Below are 21,271 nucleotides of genomic sequence, written 5' to 3' on the forward strand. Positions count from 1 at the left end.
AGCACCCTGGAGTAGGTTTTCATTAAGGATCTCTATACTTTGCTCCGTTCATCTTTCCCTCGATCCTGACTAGTCTCCCGGTTCCTGCCGCTGAAAATCATCACCACAGCATGATACTGCCACCCCCATGCCTCACCGTAGGGATGGTGCCAAGCGTGCTCCAAGCATGGCCACTCTACCATAAAGGCCTGATTGGTGGAATGCTGCAGATATGGTTGTCCTTCTGGAAGGTCCTCCCATCGCCACAGCGGACCTCTGGAGCTCTGTCAGAGTGACCATTGGGTTCTTGGTCACCTCCCTGACCAAGGCCCTTCTCCCCACGATTGGTCAGTTTGGCCGAGAATCCAGCTCTAGGATAAGTCTTGGTGGTTCCACACTTCTTTCATTTAAGAATGATGGAGGCCACTGTGTTCTTAGGGACCTTCAATGCTGCAGAAATGTTTTGTTGTCTCGGAACTCTACGGACAAGTCCTTCGACCTCATGGCTTTGTTTTCGCTCTCACATGCACTGTCAATTGTGGGACCTTATATAGACAGGTGTGTGCCTTTCCAAATCATATCCATTCAATTGAATATACCATAGTTAGACTCCAATGACGTTGTAGAAACATCTCAAGGATGATCAATGGAGACAGGATGCACCTGAGGACAATTTCGAGTCTCATAGCAAATGGTCTGAATACTTATGTAAATAAGATATTTCTGTTTATATTTTTTATAAATTTGTAAAACATTCTAAAAACCTAATTATCACCTTGTCATTATGTGGTATTGTGTTTAGATTGATGAGAAGAAAACATATTTAATCAATTTTAGAATAAGGCTTTAACATAACAAAATGTGGAAAAAGTGGAGGGCTCTGAACTTTCCAAAAGCACTGTGTATGCTAACACACACAACCTTTCATGCTGAGAATGTACGGCACACAGACTGACAGGCTTATCATCCATTATAGGACGAGGATACTTTGTGAAAACAGTGTGTCTGTGGTTCTTCACAATCCATTTTCTCAATGGACCCCCATGCTTCTGGAATCTGGATATTTGAATTGGAAAACCACCATTTGAAATGGTTATGGTGGGGTAGAAATAAGAATCTCAGTGAGTGAGAGCCTGACTTTGCTTGCCAGGATTATAGTATTACAGGGTACACATGGCTGAGGAGGAGATGACCACGACTCTAGTGAACGTTCCTTCCTGTTTTCTGAATTTCTCTCTCACTCTCCAAGCCTAACTTTGAAGCATAACACAACGATGGACGGTAAACTTGGGGAGCTTATTTTCAGAGTTTCTCTCATTTTCTCTCGATAATTCTGAAGGCCTCTGGCTGGGTTAGCTGGTTGTTTGGTTGTCTATCGTGTGTCTACAGCTCAGTGGGGGAGAATCGATTCCGACAGGCGAGACGCTCATCCATCACCTGCATGTAAAGACAACGCCCCAGCGTCAGCCTTACTCATGTGCTGAACCCAGTCACAAGGCCTCCTCCGTGGGAAGATCTGTTGATATGGGGACTTAAGGCCGTTATTTGGAGCGCTCCTCATGTCATCACGGTCTTTCAAAGCTTGGATTAAATACCACACAAGAACTTGGTGTGGTTTTGCATCATGCTTAAACGAATTACTAAAAACAGAGGTTAAAAGGTTAAAACAATTAAACATGACTTTGACCTTGAAAATCAATTAATTTACTAATTGAGTATTTAGAGTGTGAAGAAGGCACATCATTTCGCTACACCACAAGCATTTCGCTACACTCGCTACACTCGCATTAACATCTAAAATTTGATTTGATATAGAAAGATATGAAGGGTTTTCGATTCAAAGAAGCAGCCACAGTGATATTCTTCATTTCGCTACACTCGCATTAACATCTGCTAACCATGTGTATGTGACAAATAAAATTTGATTTGATATAGAAAGATATGAAGGGTTTTCGATTCAAAGAAGCAGCCACAGTGATATTCTTCAATCAGCCAAGCGATGTCCTCATCATTAGTGATCATGAACATTAATGAGTCCATTTTACAGTCCAGTGATCAACTCTGGTACAGTTATTACCTGTCAACTCTTAAAACAGAGATGCTATCAAGTATTAAGAGAGTAAGGTTTGAGGAAAGGCCACATTGTCAGTAATCTGGAGGTCAGTGACCATCAGCCAATCTCAGGAGGCTATGCGCACCCTGCAGCTTCAGCTGTGTCATTATAATGCAGTACTGTTCGACACAAGGTGACTAAGATGATTGGGATATGGCCTCTCAGAGGTTGGCATTACACTGGCTTAATTAAAGCTGGAATTGAATGGAAACAATACCAAAGCAGTCTGTAATTAAGTGAGAGCTATGTATGCAAGGACTGACCATCTATGATATCAAAATGATAGTTTTAACCATGTTTTGAGCCTCGATTTGTCAGGGGCATGGACTCTACAAGGTGTCAAAAGCTTTCCACAGGGATGCTGGCCCATTTTGACTCCAATGCTTTCCACAGTTGTGTCAAGTTGGCTGGATGTCCTTTGGGTGGTGGACCATTCTTGATACACATGGGAAACTGTTGCGTGTGAAAAACCCAGCAGCGTTGCACAAACTGGTGCGCCTGACACCTACTACAATATCCAGTTCAAAGGCACTAAATCTTTTGCGACATACACAATCCATGTCTCAATTGTTTCAAGGCTTAAAAATATTTTTTGACCCTGTCTCCTTTTCATCTACACTGATTGAATTGGATTTAACAAGTGACTTCAATAAGGGGATCATAGACTGACAAGGTGAAAGCTATGGCATGGAAAGAGTTATAATGTTTCTAAATGTTTGTACACAGTGTATATCATTAATCAGTGGTGATTTTAGCATGTAAATCTTGGTTGGGCAAAAAAAAAAAAATGCGGATGCATGCCAGCAAAGCCACATCACAACACTAAACAATACATGAATTGCACTATAACGGTGACAAACGGTGCCCACAAACTGTTAGGGCCTACATAAAGCTGTCCCAACAGCAGAGTCCCAACACCTTACCACTGCTACACCTGGCTATCAGCGGAGCCTTGTCTGGCAGTGAAACAGTTCATTCAGCCTCATTTACTGCCTTTAAAAAAACATAGCTGACATGGCTGACTTGCTTAAACAAATGTGGTTTCTGCTGACAATTGATATGTACAAACTATGCCATAATGGAACGACAATCGGATAAGAGGCAATCCGTAATTTCGATTAAGACATTAGTGAGCTAGGACGGACGTAATCAATATAACGATTTGAAATGTAGCCTACAGCGACAGAATTCAGAACATGGACCTTTCTTACAGTGTTCTCCCTGTACACCAAGTCAGAACCGTAGGATAAATAAAGGGGGAATATAAGCAGACAATGAAAGCTCTTAGAATATTTTATTATTACATTTCTCTAAAACAGATTATAGGCTACATGTGCACCACCAAGTCAGAACAGTAGGCAAATTGTATTATTAGGGTGAGGCACATGGGCTACTAACAGCTTACTACACAACGTGCATTTAATATTACTTTCTTAGCTACAGTATAGAGTACATATCTCCCTGGCATATTACATCATTTATGCAGCAGCATACAAAACATTTTTGGACTCACCTTGTTGTGCTGTGCTCACTTGAACAGGAAGGTCCTTCGTGGGCAAATTTTGTCATCAAACTTTGTCATCAAAGTCTGTCATTCTCTGGATTTATGGTGCTTTCAAGACAACTGGGAACAAGGTCGATTCATGAAAGCTCTAGAAAAGAGGCCCAAGTTCCAGATGTACAATTTCGAATTGGATGACCGTTCAAAACCAATTTCCCCAGTCGTAGCTAATTTTTTTCCCTAGTTACTAGTTGTCTTGAACTCACTAGTCAGATTTTGCAGTTCCGAGTTAAGTTGTTTTGAGCGCGGCACAAATCATCCTTCATTGACATAATGGCCAATGTTGAATGTTTATAATTTTAAGATTGGAAAAGACACCATTAATCCTAGACTTGGGACCACACAGCCACTCCACTGAATAGTAGGCTAGTGATTGCTTTGCAGTGCTTGCAGTTAGCCACTGATTCCTTCCAAACCACTCATTGTTAAATTTGCGATTTCCAACATGTTGTGTAATGTTTGTCTAATGGCCGTTGAGCACCGATAGATTTTTTCTAAAATTTCTTCATTATTTCTCTTCATATGACAAGGATTAAAAAGGATGACAATGATTAAAAAGAATTTGCCAGTAGATTGTCAACTTGGTTCATGATGATGGCTGCTAGCTAAGATTTTGAAAGTATGATGTTGACATGATCAGTCCAATCAAAACTACTATCGATATAACGTGATTTGACGTAATGTTATCTGTGACCAATGACCTTGAGCCTTCTTGGATGGGCACTTCTAATGTAACTCTATGTCAGCACCCAAGGGGCTGGAATTTTTTTCCTCTACCTTTAGACTTGGTGGTGACGTAGTGTCCCCATGAGTGAAAGAACACTGAGCCAATCATGGTGCACGCTCTGTATTTTCCGCCGGATGCCCCACCATCACAGAAAGTACTGAGCTACAGTAGGCTGAAACACCTGCATTTTGGAGCTGCCTTACTCAACAAAAAAGAGACCATGTTTGTATGTGGCTTTATTAACTCAATGGTATATATTTCTTTTTACATTGCTTGCAAACTGGTATGTGAAACGTATCAATGCCAAAATAACATGCAAAGCAACATTTTAGCTAAAAATGTGGGTCGCCACGCCACAAAAAAAGTAGGTAGCAACCAAGGATTCAAGGCTTCTTTTTTTTAAAACCCCTTTTTCTCCCCAATTTCGTGGTATCCAATTGTTTAGTAGCTCCCGGTCACAGGCGGTTACAACAGAGCCTGGGCGCAAACCCAGAGTCTCTGGTGGCACAGCTGGCGCTGCAGTACAGCCCCTTTAACCACTGCGCCACCCGGGAGGCCAGGATTCAAGTTTTAATCTCTGGAAGACCTGTTTTATGAACAACAACCCTAGTCCATCTGGAACAAGTGTTAATGGATTCATATTTTTTTTAATTCATGTTTATATGAATGAGACACGGTGATTCTCGAGTGCCACTAACCCATTTTTCACCAGCCTCCAGTGATATCATTATGTCTGGCTACAGATGCAGAAGTGCCACAAAAATCAGACCTGTCAAGTGCCTATGGGGTATAAAGATAGTATTTAAGTCTATTAATATACATGTCATGTCTTTTTATTGCACAAATCAACCTCCTGCATTCAGTGCCTGACTTCCTTCAGAAATAAAGTGGGATGGGTACATCTCCCATGAGCACATCTTATCACAAACGGACTGTTTCCTTACAAAAAATAATTTGTTGGGGCAAACTTCCCCAAGTTTGTGTCCTACAAAAATGTTGCCCGAAGTTTGCAAACGTTTTTCCACTAGTGGTAAATCTGCAACAAACCTTAGGCACAATAATATGTATTGCCACTAGTGGCAAACAGTTCTCCATAGTTTTTTTTGTGGCATACAATTCTCTCAAGATTCTATTTCAATCTGTGGCAACAATATTTATTGCCAGTAGTGGCAAACAGTTTACCAGAAGCCGTTTCTGGTGATCATATGAGTTCAAAGACCAGTAACCGTTGAAGACCAGGAGAAGAAAAATCTGTTTGAAAATGGAAAACAAGTTATGGATTGATTTTATTGCCAGTTTTTTTTTAAAACATACTCACAGTACATACATTTTTAAAACGTGACAGGGATATCACAAAAAAAGTCAGACATTGATATTGTGGTCCCTAAATTCGATTCTAAATTCGCAAAAACATTACATAGATACAGATACAGTAGATGCAGAGATTAAACAATTGTTCTATTCTTTGGTCATTAGCCAGCTTTTTACATTCTATTTAATATATGTTATGGTTGGCATAGCTTTGAGTTGCTGTGGTAGTTTGTTCTACTCCACAGCGCTGGTATAAAAAGGTGCTCTTACCAGATAGACTCTTAAAATTTAAAACCGGCAATATCAGAGTCTCTGGCCCTGGAGTTGCATTGGTGGACATCTCTAATATTAGTGAAATTATTTTAAATGTACCTGGGGGATGAGTCTAAAAATTGTGTGGACCAGACAGAGTTAATTAATATTACACTTTTTTCTACACAGAGCCAGCCTAGCTGCTTAAAATGAGTAAGAGGGGGGAGTTTAAGTACAATTCTCACCAGCTTGTTTGGCATGTAGCTTTTGATGTTTGGGCCTGCTGGTGAACCATGATGTGCAGCCATAATCAAAGTGACACTGAACTAGCGCACCTGCCAGAGTCTTTAGGTGTCACTATCAAGTTATTTTGAGGTCCGAGCTACTGTAGGAATTGCATTTTTTGGTTTTCTTTGTTAAAACATTCAGGGCCAGTCTCACCAGTCAAGTACCTATCCAATTCACACCCAAGGTAGCTGACTGAATTACCCACTTCAACACTAAAACCAGGGGACCTTCCAAGTTTTACCAGGACTGGATAAAGAAATCATAGGCCCCTGAAGGAAGAACAGTAGTCGCTCCAAAGCAGCATGTGTACATGCGGTGTCTGTGTGGAGTCTGGAGTCTGTAGGGCAACAGGTCTGCCTGCTCTGCTAGGAGAAGAGGGGGGAGGAGCAGACAGGCTGAGAACAGAGAGGAAATCAAGCAGTGGCAGCTGTACAGATAACTCATCCAAAGGGCTTTGACTTCTCAAACACTGCAGAAAGCGAACACTATATGACAACCTGTGACCTTATTAATTCAGCCACTTGCTTAGATAAACTTGCATTAACGCATAATTATGCGTTTTTCACACAGGGAAAAATTATAACCCAAATTGGACACACTTTAGGAGCCCATTGGGAAGACGTTTTTAGGACATTCTTGGGACGTTGAGTCATGGTCCCCTGGAGGTTTTGTCTAGTTCCCGGTTTGTCCCGGGGATGTTCCAAGGACTTTTTATGGACGTTCTTGGGACATTGTGTCATGTTCCCTAGAGGTTTTTGTCTAGTATCCGGGTTTGTCATGGGGAACGTCTCAAATAAAACTGAAGGACTTCGGCGTTACTCTGGACCCTGATCCCTCTTTTGACGAACATATCAAGACTGTTTCAAGGACAGCTTTTTTCCATCTACGTAACATTGCAAAAATCAGAAACTTTGTCCAAAAATGTGGCAGAAAAATGTATCCATGCTTTTGTCAATTCTAGGTTAGACTACTGCAATGCTCTACTTTCCAGCTATCCGGAAAAATCTTCAGTTAGTGCTAAACACGGCTGCTAGAATCTTGACCAAAACCAAAAAATGTGATCATATTACTCCAGTGCTAGCCTCTCTACACTGGCGTCCTGTTAAGGCAAGGGATGATTACAAGGTTTTACTGCTAACCTACAAAGCATTACATGGGCTTGCTCCTACCTATCTTTCCGATTTGGTCCTGCCGTACATACCTACACGTACGCTATGGCCACAAAATGCAGGCCTCCTTACTGTCCCTAGAATTTCTAAGCTGGTGTAACTGAGTCAGGTTTGTAGGCCTCCTTACTCGCACACACTTTCAGTTCTGCCCACAGATTTTCTATAGAATGAAGGTCAGGGCTTTGTGATGGCCACTCAAATACCTCTACTTTGTTGTCCTTAACTTCTAGGATATAGGGGGCGCTATTTTAGTTTGTTGGTAACATAGGTAAGATGTTTTATATTCATCATGTGTTTGTAAGTTACTTCTCATCAGAATGGTATTTTTGTATAATACTGTGGCGGGGTTGCAGTTATCTGTTCTATGTCAAGACTAAGTTGCATGGGCCGCAGAGAGGGGAGAGGTCAAAGTGTCATCATGTGTAAACATATCTTTTGCTCCACTGTGTGTGTATCAGTCACTCCCTACTTTTCCCATCGGGGAAAAGGAGGATGGCAGTGTCTGGAATCATTCTCATGCTCCCTTTTATCTTAACCTATAGCCTCATTCTCCTCTCCGTGAGTTTGTATCTAAATGACAATTTGATATATGCCTGTTGATATGGAGGATTGGTTTATGGTTTATTGACAGCTTTGGAAAGAAAACACTGACGTTTCCAAAACTGCAAAGATATTGTCTGTGAGTGCCACAGAACTGATGTTACAGGCGAAACCCAGATAAAAATCCAATCAGGAAGTGCCGCATTTTTTAAAACCGCCTCATGCCAATGACTCCTTATACTCCTGTGAATGGGCCACGAATGAGCTTTAGGCTTTCTGTCGCTTCCCCAAGGTGTCAACAGCATTGTGACGTATTTGTAGGCATATCATTGGAAGATTGACCATAAGAGATTACATCTACCAGGTGGTCGCTTGGTGTCCTCCGTTGCTATTATTGCGTAATCTCCAGCTGCAGTATTTTTCCGTTCGCTTCTGTTGAGAAACCAACTGTCGCGACTGATATATCATCGAATAGATATGTGAAAAACACCTTGAGGATTGATTCTAAACAACGTTTGCCATGTTTGTCGATATTATGGAGCTAATTTGGAAAAAAGTTTGGCGTTGTAGTGACTGCATTTTCCGGTCTTTTTCTTAGCCAAACGTGATGAACAAAACGGAGCTATTTCGCCAACACAAATAATCTTTTTGGAAAAAATGAACATTTGCTATCTAACTGAGAGTCTCGTCATTGAAATCATCCGAAGTTCTTCAAAGGTAAATTATTTTATTTGAATGCTTTTCTTGTTTTTGTGAAAATGTTGCCTGCTGAATGCTAGGCTTAATGCTATGCTAGGCTATCAATACTCTTACACAAATGCTTGTGTAGCTTTGGTTGAAAATCTGAGATGACAGTGTTGTTAACAAAAGGCTAAGCTTGTGTTTGAATATATTTATTTCATTTCATTTGCAATTTTCATGAATAGGAAACGTTGCGTTATGGTAATGCGCTTAAAGCTATGATTACGCTCCCAGATACGGGATTGCTCGTCGCTAGAGGTTAAGCCATTTTGCCACAACTTTGGAAGTATGCTTGGGGTCATTGTCCATTTGGAAGACCCATTTGCGACCAAGCTTTAACTTCCTGACTGATGTCTTGAGATGTTGTTTCAATATATCCACATGCTTTTCTTTCCTCATGATGCCATCTATTTTGTGAAGTGCACCAGTCCCTCCTGCAGCAAAGCACTGCCACAACATGATGCTGCCACCCCCGTGCTTCACGGTTGGGATGGGGTTCTTCGGCTTACAAGCCTCCACCTTTTTCCTCCAAACATAATGATGGTCATTATGGCCAACAAGTTCTATTTTTGTTTCATCAGAGCAGAGGACATTTCTCCAAAAAGTACGATCTTTGTCCCCATGTGCAGATACAAACCATAGTCTGGCTTCTTTATGGCGGTCTTGGAGCAGTGGCTTCTTCCTTGCTAAGCGGCCTTTCCTGTTATGTCGATATAGGACTCGTTTTACAGTGGACATAGATACTTTTGTACCTGTTTCCTCCAGCATCTTCACAAGATCCTTTGCTGTTGTTCCGGGATTGATTTGCACTTTTCGCACAAAAGAACCACATCTCTAGAAGACAGAACGAGTCTCCTTCCTGAGCAGTATGACGGCTGCGTGGTCCCATGCGGTTTATACTTGCGTGCTATTGCTTGTACAGATGAACGTGGTACCTTCAGGCGTTTGAAAATTGCTCCCAAGGATGAACCACTAGACTTGTGGAGGTCTACAATTTTCTTTGAGGTCTTGGCTGATTTCTTTTGATTTTCCCATGATGTCAAGCAAAGAGGCACTGAGTTTGAAGGTAGGCCTTGAAATACATCCACAGGTATCACTCCAATTGACTCAAATGACGTAAATTAACCTATTAGAAGCTTCTAAAGCCATGACATCATTTTCTGGAATTTTCCAAGCTGTTTGAAGGCACAGTCAACTTAGTGTATGTAAACTTCTGACCCACTGGAATTGTGATACAGTGAATAAAAAGTGAAATAATCTGTCTGTAAACAATTGTTGGACAAATTACTTGCGTCATGCACAAAGATTAAAAATAACTAAATTTCCTCATCAATCTACACACAATACCCCATAATGACAAAGCAAAAACAGGTTCAGAATTTTTTGCAAATGTATTAAAAATACCTTATTTACATTAGAATTCAGACCCTTTGCTATGAGACTCGAAATTGAGCTCAGGTGCATCCTGTTTCCATTGATCATCCTTGAGATGTTTCTACAACTTCATTGGAGTCCACCTGTGGTAAATTCAATTGATTGGAAAGGCACACCTGTCTATATAAAAGGTGCTACAGTTGACAGTGTATGTCAGAGCAAAAACCAAGCTGTGAGGTCGAAGTTAAATCGAAGACGTTTGAAACTTGGGGGAGAAGGGTCTTGGTCAGGGAGGTGACCAAGAACCCAAAGTACACTCTGACAGTGCTCCGGAGTTCCTCTGTGGAGATGGGAGAAGCTTCCAGAAGGACAACAATCTTTGCAGCGCTCCACCAATCAGGTCTTTATGGTAGAGTGGCCAGACTGAAGCCACTCCTCAGTAAAAGGCACATGACAGTCAGTTTGGAGTTTGCCAAAAGGCACCTAAAAGACTCTGATCATGAGAAGCAAGATACTCTGGTCTGATGAAACCAAGATTGAACACTTTGGATCAAATGCCAGGAGTTACGTATGGAGGAAACCTGGCACCATCCCTACGGTGAAGCACGGTGGTGGCAGCATCATGCTGTGGGGATGTTTTTCAGTGTCAGGGACTGGGAGACTAGTCAGGATCGAGGGAAAGCTGAAAGGAGCAACCTATAGAGAGATCCTTGATGAAAACCTGCTTCAGAGCACTCAGGACATCAGACTGGGGCTAAGCTTCACCTTTCAACAGGACAACGACCCTAAGCACACAGCAAAGACAATGCAGGAGTGGCTTCGGGACAAGTCTCTGAATGTCCTTGAGTGGCCCAGCCAGAGCCCGGACTTAAACCCCCACAGACGACGCAATCGCAATCACACTGCCCTGACCCATTTGGACAAGAGGAATACCCATGTAAGAATGCTGTTCATCGATTACAGCTCAGCATTTAACACCACAGTACCCTCCAAACTCGTCATTAAGCTCGAGACCCTGGGTCTCGACCCCGCCCTGTGGTGAGGGTAGGAAACAACATCTCCACCCCACTGATCCTCAACACTGGGGCACCACAAGGGTGCGTTCTCAGCCCTCTCCGGTACTTCCTGTTCACCCATTACTGCGAGGCCATGCACACCTCCAACTCAATCATCAAGTTGCAGACGACACTACATTGGTAGACTTGATTACCAACAACGATGAGATGGCCTACAACCACCCGAGCCAGTGTCACCCCATTATCATCAAGATGTGAGGTCAGTACAGGTGCATCAAAGCTGGGACCGAGAGACTGAAAAATAGCTTATATCTCAAGGCCATCAGCCTGTTAAACAGCCATCACTAACATCGAGTGACTGCTGCCAACTTACTGACTCAAATCTCTAGCCACTTTAATATTTATAAATTGGATGTAATAAATGTATCACTAGCCTCTTTCAAAAATGCCACTTTATATAATGTTTACATACCCTACATTACTCATCTCATATTTACAGTGAGGGAAAAAAGTATTTGATCCCCTGCTGATTTTGTGCGTTTGCCCAAATCTATAATTTTAATGGTAGGTTAATTCGAAGTGAGAGACAGAATAACAACATGCCAAAAAAGTTATAAATTGATTTGCATTTTAATGAGGGAAATAAGTATTTGACCCCCTCTCAATCAGAAAGATTTCTGGCTCCCATGTGTCTTTTATACAGGTAACGAGCTGAGATTAGGAGCACACTCTTAAAGAGAGTGCTCCTAATCTCAGTTTGTTACCTGTGTTGTGTCTTTGGCTATGCCGGATTAAGTGATATGACATGCTATTCTATAAAATCCTTTCTCCGTAATTAATATTACCTGATTGAACTAATCATGTAAATGTAATTAACTAGAGAGTCGGGGCACCACAAAATAATATTTATAGAGCCGCTATCTTCCGAATAAACTCTTAAAGACCTAGTAATATTTTACATCAATATTAATAGTCACTTTAATTCAGTCTCATCTGAAAGTTGTAAATTCTTGGTTATCTTCGCGAACCCTGGCTAACAATTTGAATCAGCAATAAAAATTGGGTTTAATTATTTATGTGAATCCGATAACTACAATGTGCAGACTTTTCACTGTAGTGTTTGTCATCTTATCATTGATGAGAATGTCTCAAGATGACAACCGAACTGACATTATATTCATGAAGTACCACCGCATATGTTCAATTGGTCAGATTACCAGAATATAGTTACTTCCCCCCCACCTTCTGATGTTCCCAGAATCTCTGTTAACCAAGGGGTTTCAAATGTCACATCAGTAGGGTAGAGAAAGGAAACAGCGGGGAAGAGGTATTTTTGACTGTCATAATCATACCCCCCCAGGCCAACGTCATGACACCTGTATAAAAGACACCTGTCCACAGAAGCAATCAGATTCCAAACTCTCGACCATGGCCAAGACCAAAGAGCTCTCCAAGAATGTCAGGGACAAGATTGTAGAACTACGCAAGGCTGGAATGGGCTACAAGACCATTGCCAAGCAGCTTGGTGAGAAGGTGACAACAGTTGGTGCGATTATTCGCAAATGGAAGAAACACAAATGAACTGTCAATCTCCCTCGACCTGGGGCTCCATGCCAGGTCTCACCTTGTGAAATTGCAATGATCATGAGAACGGTGAGGAATCAGCCCAGAACTACACGGGAGGATCTTGTCAATGATCTCAAGGCAGCTGGGACTATAGTTACCAAGAAAACAATTGGTAACACACTACGCCGTGAAGGACTGAAACCTGCAGTGCCCGCAAGGTCCCCCTGCTCAAGAAAGCACATATACATGCCCGTCTGAAGTTTACCAATGAACATCTCAAAGTGTTGTGGTCAGATGAGACCAAAATGGAGCTCTTTGGCATCAACTCAACTCGCCGTGTTTGGAGGAGGTGGAATTTCCCTCATTAAAATGCAAATCAATTTAAACATTTCTGACATGCGGTTTTCTGGATTTTTTGTTGTAATTCTGTCTCTCACTGTTTAAATAAACCTACCATTAAAATTATAGACGGATCATTTCTTTGTCAGTGGGCAAACCTACAAAATCAGCAGGGGATCAAATACTTTTTTCCCCTCAATGTATATACTGTACTCTATACCATCTAGCCTATGCCGTTCAGCCATCAATGTATTTATATGTACATATTCTTATTCATTACTTTAAACTTGTGTATTTTATTTTATTTTTTAACCTTTATTTTACTAGGCAAGTCAGTTAAGAACAAATTCTTATTTTCAATGACAGCCTAGGAACAGTGGGTTAACTGCCTGTTCAGGGGCAGAACGACAGATTTGTACCTTGTCAGCTCGGGGATTAGAACTTGCAACCTTTCGGTTACTAGTCCAACGCTCTAACCACTAGGCTACCCTGCCGCCCCAGGTCGTTGTTGTGAAATTGTTAGATTACTTGTTAGATACTACTGCACGGTCGGAACTAGAAGCACAAGCATTTCGCTATACTCGCATTAACATCTGCTAACCATGTGTATGTGAAATCCCGCTATGCCCTCCGACAAACCATCAAACAGGCAAAGCATCAATACAGGATTAAGATTGAATCGTACTACAGGGGCTCCGATGCTCGTCGGGTGTGGCAGGGCTTGCAAACTATTACTGACAACAAAGGGAAGCACAGCCATGAGCTGCCCAGTGACACAAGCCTACCAGACGAGCTAAACTACTTCTATGGTCGCTTCGAGGCAAGCAACACTGAAGCATGGATGAGAGCACCAGGCACTATGGACGACTGTGATCACGCTCTGTAGCCGATGTGAGTAAGACCTTTAAAAAGGTCAACATTCACGAGGTCGCAGGGCCAGACGGATTACCAGGATGTGTACTCCGAGCATGCGCTGACCAACTGGCCCTGACAGAGTCTGTAATACCAACATGTTTCAAGCAGACAACCATAGTCCCTGTGCCCAAGAACACCAAGGTAACCTGCCTAAATGACTACCGACCCGTAGCACTCATGTCTATATCCATGAAATGCTTTGAAAGGCTCATAAACACCATTATCCCAGAAACCCTAGACCCACTCCAATTTGCATACCGCCCCAACATATCCACAGATGACTCAATCTCAATTGCACGCCACACTGCCCTTTCTCACCTGGACAAAAGGAACACCTACGTGAGAATGCTATTCATTGACTACAGCTCAGCATTCAACACCATAGTGCCCTCAAAGATCAGCACTACGCTAAGGACCTTTGGACAAAACACATCCCTCTTTAAATGGATCCTGGACTTCCTGATGGGCCGCCCCCAGGTGGTAAGGGTAGGTAACAACACATCTGCCACGCTGATCCTCAACACGTGGGCCCCTCATGGGTGTGTGCTCAGTCCCCTCCTGTACTCCTTGTTCACCCATGACTGCAATGGCCAGGCACGACTCCAACACCATCATTAAGTTTGTCGACGACACAACAGCATTAGGCCTGATCAAGGACAATGTCGAGACAGCCTATGGGGACGAGGTCAGAGACCTGGCAGTGTGGTGCCAGGACAACAACCTCTCCCTCAACATGATCAAGACAAAGGAGATGAGTGTGGACTATTTTCTTATTTTTCACTTCAGTTTATTTTAGTAAATAATTTAACACTTAAAACTGCACTGTAAGGTCTACACATGTATTCAATGCATATGACAAATACAATTTGATTTAATTTGATATGGCATCATGTAGTAACCAACAACAACAAAAAAGTGTCTCAATCAGCTTCATGAGGTCGTCACCTGAATGCATTTCAATTGACAGTTGTGCCTTGTTAAAAGTTCATTTGTGGAATTTCTTTCCTTCTTAATGCCTTTGAGCCAATCAGTTATGTTGTGACAAGGTAGTCGTGGTATACAAAAGATAGCCCTATTTGGTAAATATCAAGTCCATATTATGGCAAGAACAGCTCAAATAAGCAAAGAGAAATGACAGTCCATGACTTGAAGACATGAATGTCAGTCAATGCGGAACATTAAGACCTTTGAAAGTTTCTTCAACTGCAGTGACAAAAAACATCAAGCGCTGTGATGAAACTGTCTCTCATGAGGACCGCCACAGGAAAGGAAGACCCAGAGTTACACCTGCTGCAGAGGATAAGTTCATTAGAGTTACCAGCCTCAGAAATTGCAGCCCAAATAAATGCTTCAGAGTTCAAGTAACAGACACATCTCAACATCAACTGTTCAGGAGACTGCATGAATCAGGCCTTCATGGTCAAATTGCTGCCAAGAAACCACTACTAAAGGACACCAATAAGAAAAATAGACTTGCTTGGGCCAAGAAACACAAGCAATGGACATTAGAGCAGTTGAAATCTGTCCTTTGGTCTGATGATTTTTGGTTGGGATCACTGGGATGCTGGCCCGTGTTGACTCCAATGTTTCCCACAGTTGTGTCAAGTTGGCTGGATGTGTTTTGGGTGGTGGACCATTCTTGAATGGCACACATACACAATCCATGTCTCAACTGTCTTAAGGCTTACAGATCTCATCCCCTTAATCTACACCGATTGAAGTGGATTTAACAAGTTACATCAATAAGGGGATCATAGACTGACCAGGTGAAAGCTGTCATGGAAAGAGTAATGATGTTTTGCACACTCTGTGTATCCCCTCCTGAATGACTACCACAGACTGTGTTCTAAGGCTAAGATGTGATAGGCTAAGAGGTTCCCACACAAATGTGCATCACTGGCACTATATATATATTCTGGAGTCTGACATTACTCGTTCTGGTATTTTTTTTAAATAACAAATTTTAATAAATTGGTTATTGTATTGTTTCTAGACATTACTGCACTGTTTGAGCTAGAAACATAAGCATATTGCTGAACCTGCAATAACATCTGCAAATCTTTGTACGCGACCAAGACATTTTGATTTGATGTTAAAGCTACATAAAAATATTAAATAAACTATTTATTTGGGAAATATTCAGTCTTTGCTCTTTCCGTCATTAGCATGCTGATAATTTGAAGTTGAATTGGATTTCTTTTTATCATACTGGTAAGACATTTAATACACGTTGTTTAGTATATTTTAGTACTTTTAATATGTTTAGTTTACTTTTCTTTGTGAGAAGCAAGTTAATTTAAAAGTTGTGATTTGGTTTACATAGATACGACATTTCAATGTCGTTAATACACAAAGTAACCAAAAAGCAGATATAATTTGCAGCAAACAGTACGTTAGCCACAAGTTTCCCAGAATTGTTTGCCAGAAGTCGCAAATTTGCTGCAAGTTTGTCACAAAACAAATTTCCATGTGAAAATATGAACTTGTGGCAAATTTGCCAAAGATTTGCCACAGCTGTTTTACCAGAAGCCTGTTTTTCGATGAGGGAGTCCTGCTATTGTTCCACAACATCAATGAAGTGCACTCTCTATGCAAAACCCAACCATGTATAGTAATGCCCGAGCAACTCAGCACCTGTCTGTGCATGCCAAGAAGCGTTATCTCTGGAAAGGGGACGGCGGCAGTTTGAGTGTGTGCCCAAAATCAAAACCATAAACCCAGAATGAACAGACAAACTAAATCTGGAAATGCAGGAATCTGCATTTTTAGAATATTGAGAGTGGATTTTATGGAGTTATGTTGAGCTAAAATAACAATAACCCAGATGAAATATTGCGTGTTGGAGGGAAATCTGGAGGGGGCAGCTAAAATGAGTGTCACGCGGGACTTGATGTGTGTGCAGGAATCAGACGCAGAGAGAGAGTAACGGAGTAAAGTGCTTTACTATTGCACGCCAAACTTCTAAGCCCAATACAATACAGGGCGCAGGACACTATACCAACCCAAAACCACAGGGTGTCCAGTATAGAAAATAAAAGACACCACGACCGAATATGTACACACGTAACAAAGACAATACCGCACAACACAAGGGCGGGTCAAAATACTACATATAGGGAAGCTAATTAAACCAAAATACACACAGGTGAAACTAATAAGACAAAAGCAGTAGGACGGTGACGACGACCGCCGAGCACCGCCCGAACAGGCAAGGGAGCCAACTTCGGCGGAAGTCGTGACAATGAGTTAGCCATCTGACAGGACGGTTCTGACTGAAGTTGGGCTGTCTAATTGTGATGCTCAGGCAACCTTTTTCTGAATGCAATTATTCACAGCTGCGTCATCTCAGGGATTGGAACAGACTAACACAGAAATGCCATCAGAATGTACTTGATATTTCATCAAAGGTGGCAGGTGATATTTACCCACTGAAAGGGCTCTGCACCTCATTGTCCCTTTGGTTAAAAAAAAAACACAAAAAACAGTATTAGTATTTACACTGTGGGTAACATTCTGTAAGACCATTTAGTAAGACAGATGAGAATGTAAGCTAGACATTTACACTAACTACCACTAAAATAAGTATGACAGACAAAAAAAACACATGCAGAGCGAGACAGACAGAGCGGAGGGACAGACGCACAGAGAGAGGGAGAGAGAGGGTCCACTCGCCAACCAAGAATTCACAAAATGGGACAAACACCAAATTGAGGCTCTGCATGCAGAATTCTGCAAAAATATCCTCCGTTTACACCGTGAAACACTAAATAATGCATGCAGAGCAGAAATAGGTCGATACCCGCTAATGATCAAAATCCAGAAAAGAGACGTTAAATTCTACAACCATCTAAAAGGAAGCGATTCCCAAACCTTCCATAACAAAGCCATCACCCACAGAGAGATGAACCTGGAGAGAGTCCCCTTCACAAACACAAACAGACCCCAGAGCCCCAGGATTACAGCAACACAATTAAACCCAACCAAATCATGAGAAAACAAAAATATATTTACTTGATACATTGGAAATAATGAAGAAAGAAAAAAGAAGAGCAAACTAGAATGCTATTTGGCCCTAAGAAGAGAGTACACAGTGGCAGAATACCTGACCACTGTGACTGACCCAGACTTAAGGAAAGCTTTGACTATGTACAGATTCAGTGAGCATAGCCTTGCTATTGAGAAAGGCCACCGTAGGCAGACCTGGCTCTCAAGAGAAGACAGGCTGTGCACATTGCCTACAAAATGAGGTGGAAACTGAGCTGCACTTCCTAACCTCCTGCCAAATGTATGACCATACTAGAGACACATATTTCCCTCAGATTACACAGATCCACAAAGAATTAAAAAACAAACCCGATGTTGTTAAACTCCCATATCTACTGGGTGAAATACCACAGTGTGCCATCACAGCAGCAAGATTTGTGATCTGTTGCTACAAGAAAAGGGCAAACGATAAAGAACAAACACCACTGTAAATACAACCCATGTGTATTTATTTTTCCTTTTGTACTTTAACTATTTGCACATCGTTACAACACTGTATAGCTACACATAATGACAGTTCAAATGTCTTTATTCTTTTGGAACTTCTGTGAGTGTAATGTTTACTGTTAATAAACAATCAAAATTATCTACTTCACTTGCTTTGACAATGTTAACATATGTTTCCCATGCCAATTGAGAGGAGAGGAAGAGAGAGAGAGAGAGAGAGAGAGGTCACTCCATCACAAATAACCAATAAACAGCATCTTAAAGGGGCTTCAGTTGAACAGCACAATCGGAATGGAGCGTTAACATAATTTGTTTACCCTTTAAAAGGTACCCCTTTGCTCCTAATTCTTGAATTAATACATTTCAACCCACAAAAAAAGTGAGTAAATGCAAAAGCCAGGATCATTGAAATGGGTCATCAATTAAAGGTTTGCAAGTAGGTGCCAAATCAATAGAGCACCATGGTAGCCTTAGGTAGAGTGAGGCTGAAGTAAGGGAGTCCATCTGAATCTTGATGTACAGTGGACGTTTGATGCACATACTAGATGACTGTAAATGTAATGCACATCTTTCTTACTTTCCATTCTCTAAAGTCAAATCTGCACTGTAGAACAGAACACTTTGTATTGCAGGGTGAATGAATAAGCATTTTTGATCATTCAGATTTGCCCCAAGAGAATAAGGTTATTCATGCATTTCAGGACAGCTGTCAAGATAGTTTTTTTTAGCTGAGCAGATTCTCTGCAGTCTGCCTATCACATTGTTACTTTTGTTGTGGATGTCAATCTGAATTATTTACAAGACAATGTCATTTAGAAATTATAGCTGCATCAGTCATTGAAATAAATATTTTGACATGAGGAACGGCAATCGGTTATCGTTACAAACATAGCGAAGTCTTACAATCACGATCAAACCAAACGCATGTCCTGCATGAATGATCAGGCTACTTCAACCTGGGACAGAATAATAAACAGGCGAAACACTTACAGAGGTGGTAACAGACGGCAGGTCCACCATCCGGTACTCATTGACCCCCGTGTCGTTCCAGGAGGAGAGAGTCTCCACGATGCACGTGCAGTTCTGGTCCTGGAACGGACACGAGATGCCCTTCGGAACCGAGCGCATGGCGCCGCTCATCTGTCCACTTTCGCCCTCCAAGACTGACGGGCCACCCAAGATGGACTGTAGGCGGACGGTGGGAAAGAGAAATAAACTGGGAGTCCGGACACAAATCCGACAGCTGTCCGGCTAGAGTGGAATATCCAACTTCAATATGGCCAAGTGATGATAACTTCTCTTGTTGGCTCCACAGTGGGAATCTGTTCTGGAAAGTTATCGAGTCTCGATATGAATGTTAATTGACTACAGTCTACGTAGGTTATGGGTCTTGATATGTGTAGTCGGTGAGACACAGTTTGACAACCGCAAGAGAGGCTGGCGTTTCATACTCTCTTGCGCGCCCGCCACGCAACACAACAGCACTTTTTTCTTTTAAATTTACATATTTATATATCGCTCTTTTCTCCATGTCCTTGCTCCAAGTTGTCACTCCCCATCAGGGGGCCAGGGTTCAGCCCTGGAATCACACTTTCCACAGTCCTCAGAGGGTCCGTTTCAAAATGACTGAAAAGGCACTTTCATTATCACATTTGTGCCAAAAATATCCATTGCATTTGTCCAGTAATTGTCTCACAGTCAAATATATTAACATGTAATACGATTGTGGCACTAGTTACCATAGTCACAAAGTCCAAATTGGTTATATCATATAAATTCATGAAAACCAAAATGAGTTTTTTGGTCTTAATTGAAGGTTAGGGTTGGGCATAAGGTTAGCAGTGTGGTTAAGGTTAGGTTTAAAAATGAGATTTTATCTGTTTATAACTGAATGTGCTAACTAGTGATGACCAATTTACACTGGCCAAAAATATAAAGGCAATATGCAACAATTTCAAAGATTGTACTGAGTTACAGTTCATAAGGAAATTGGTCAATTTAAATTAATTCATTAGACCCTAATCTATGGATTTCACATGACTGGGAACACAGATATGCATCTGTTGGTCACACATACCTTTAAAAAAGGTAGGAGCGTGGATCAAAAAAACCAGTCAGAATCGGTGTGACCACCATTTGCCTCATGCAGCGCGACACATCTCCTTCGTATAGAATTGATCAGGCTGTTGATTGTGGCCTGTGGAATGTTGTCCCACTCCTCTTCAATGGCTGTTCGAAGTTGCTGGATATTGGCAGGAACTGGAACACGCTGTCGTACACATCGATCCAGAGCATCCCAAACAGGCTCAATGGGTGACATGTCTGGTAAGTATGCAGACCATGGAAGAACTGGGACATTTTTAGCTTTCAGGAATTGTGTACAGATCCTTGCGACATGGGGCCGTGCATTATCATGCTGAAACATGAGGTGATGGCGGCGGATGAATGGCACATGGGCCTCCAGATCTCGTCAGGGTATTGTAAATAAGAATTTGTTCTTAACTGACTTGCCTAGTTAAATAAAGTTAAAATTTTAAAAAAATTATAAAAATCTCTGTGCATGAAAATTGCCATCAATAAAATGCAATTGTGTTCGTTGTCCGTATCTTATGCCCGCCCACACCATAACCCCACCACCATCATGGGGCACTCTGTTCACAATGTTGACATCAGCTTAACCACACAATCCCAAACACGCCTTCTACCAATCTGCCTGGTACAGTTGAAACCAGGATTCATCCATGAAGAGCACACTTCTCCAGCGTGCCAGTGGCCATCGAATGTGAGCCTTTGCTCACTGAAGTCAGTTACGACGCCGAACTGTTGTCAGGTCAAGACCCTGGTGAGGACAACGAACACGCAGATGAGCGTCCCTGAGACGGTTTCTAA

The 21,271-nt window shown here is 41.8% G+C and overlaps 1 protein-coding gene across 1 annotated transcript in view; it reads right to left on the minus strand.

Annotated features, from left to right (window-relative positions):
- Positions 1–1,362: 1,362 nt before the first annotated feature.
- Positions 1,363–21,271, minus strand: part of LOC109888962 (heme-binding protein 2-like) — a 34,703-nt gene continuing 14,794 nt past the window's right edge. Inside the window, exons 7-8 of the mRNA XM_020480108.1 lie at positions 19,373–19,567; positions 1,363–1,416 (exon numbers count right to left, since the gene is read on the minus strand). Of these exons, the coding sequence (XP_020335697.1) occupies positions 1,363–1,416; positions 19,373–19,567 (249 nt within the window). The remainder of the gene's footprint in view (positions 1,417–19,372; positions 19,568–21,271) is intronic.

The sequence above is a fragment of the Oncorhynchus kisutch genome, linkage group LG4, assembly GCF_002021735.2.
Source record: "Oncorhynchus kisutch isolate 150728-3 linkage group LG4, Okis_V2, whole genome shotgun sequence".
Classification (NCBI taxonomy): Eukaryota; Metazoa; Chordata; class Actinopteri; order Salmoniformes; family Salmonidae; genus Oncorhynchus; species Oncorhynchus kisutch.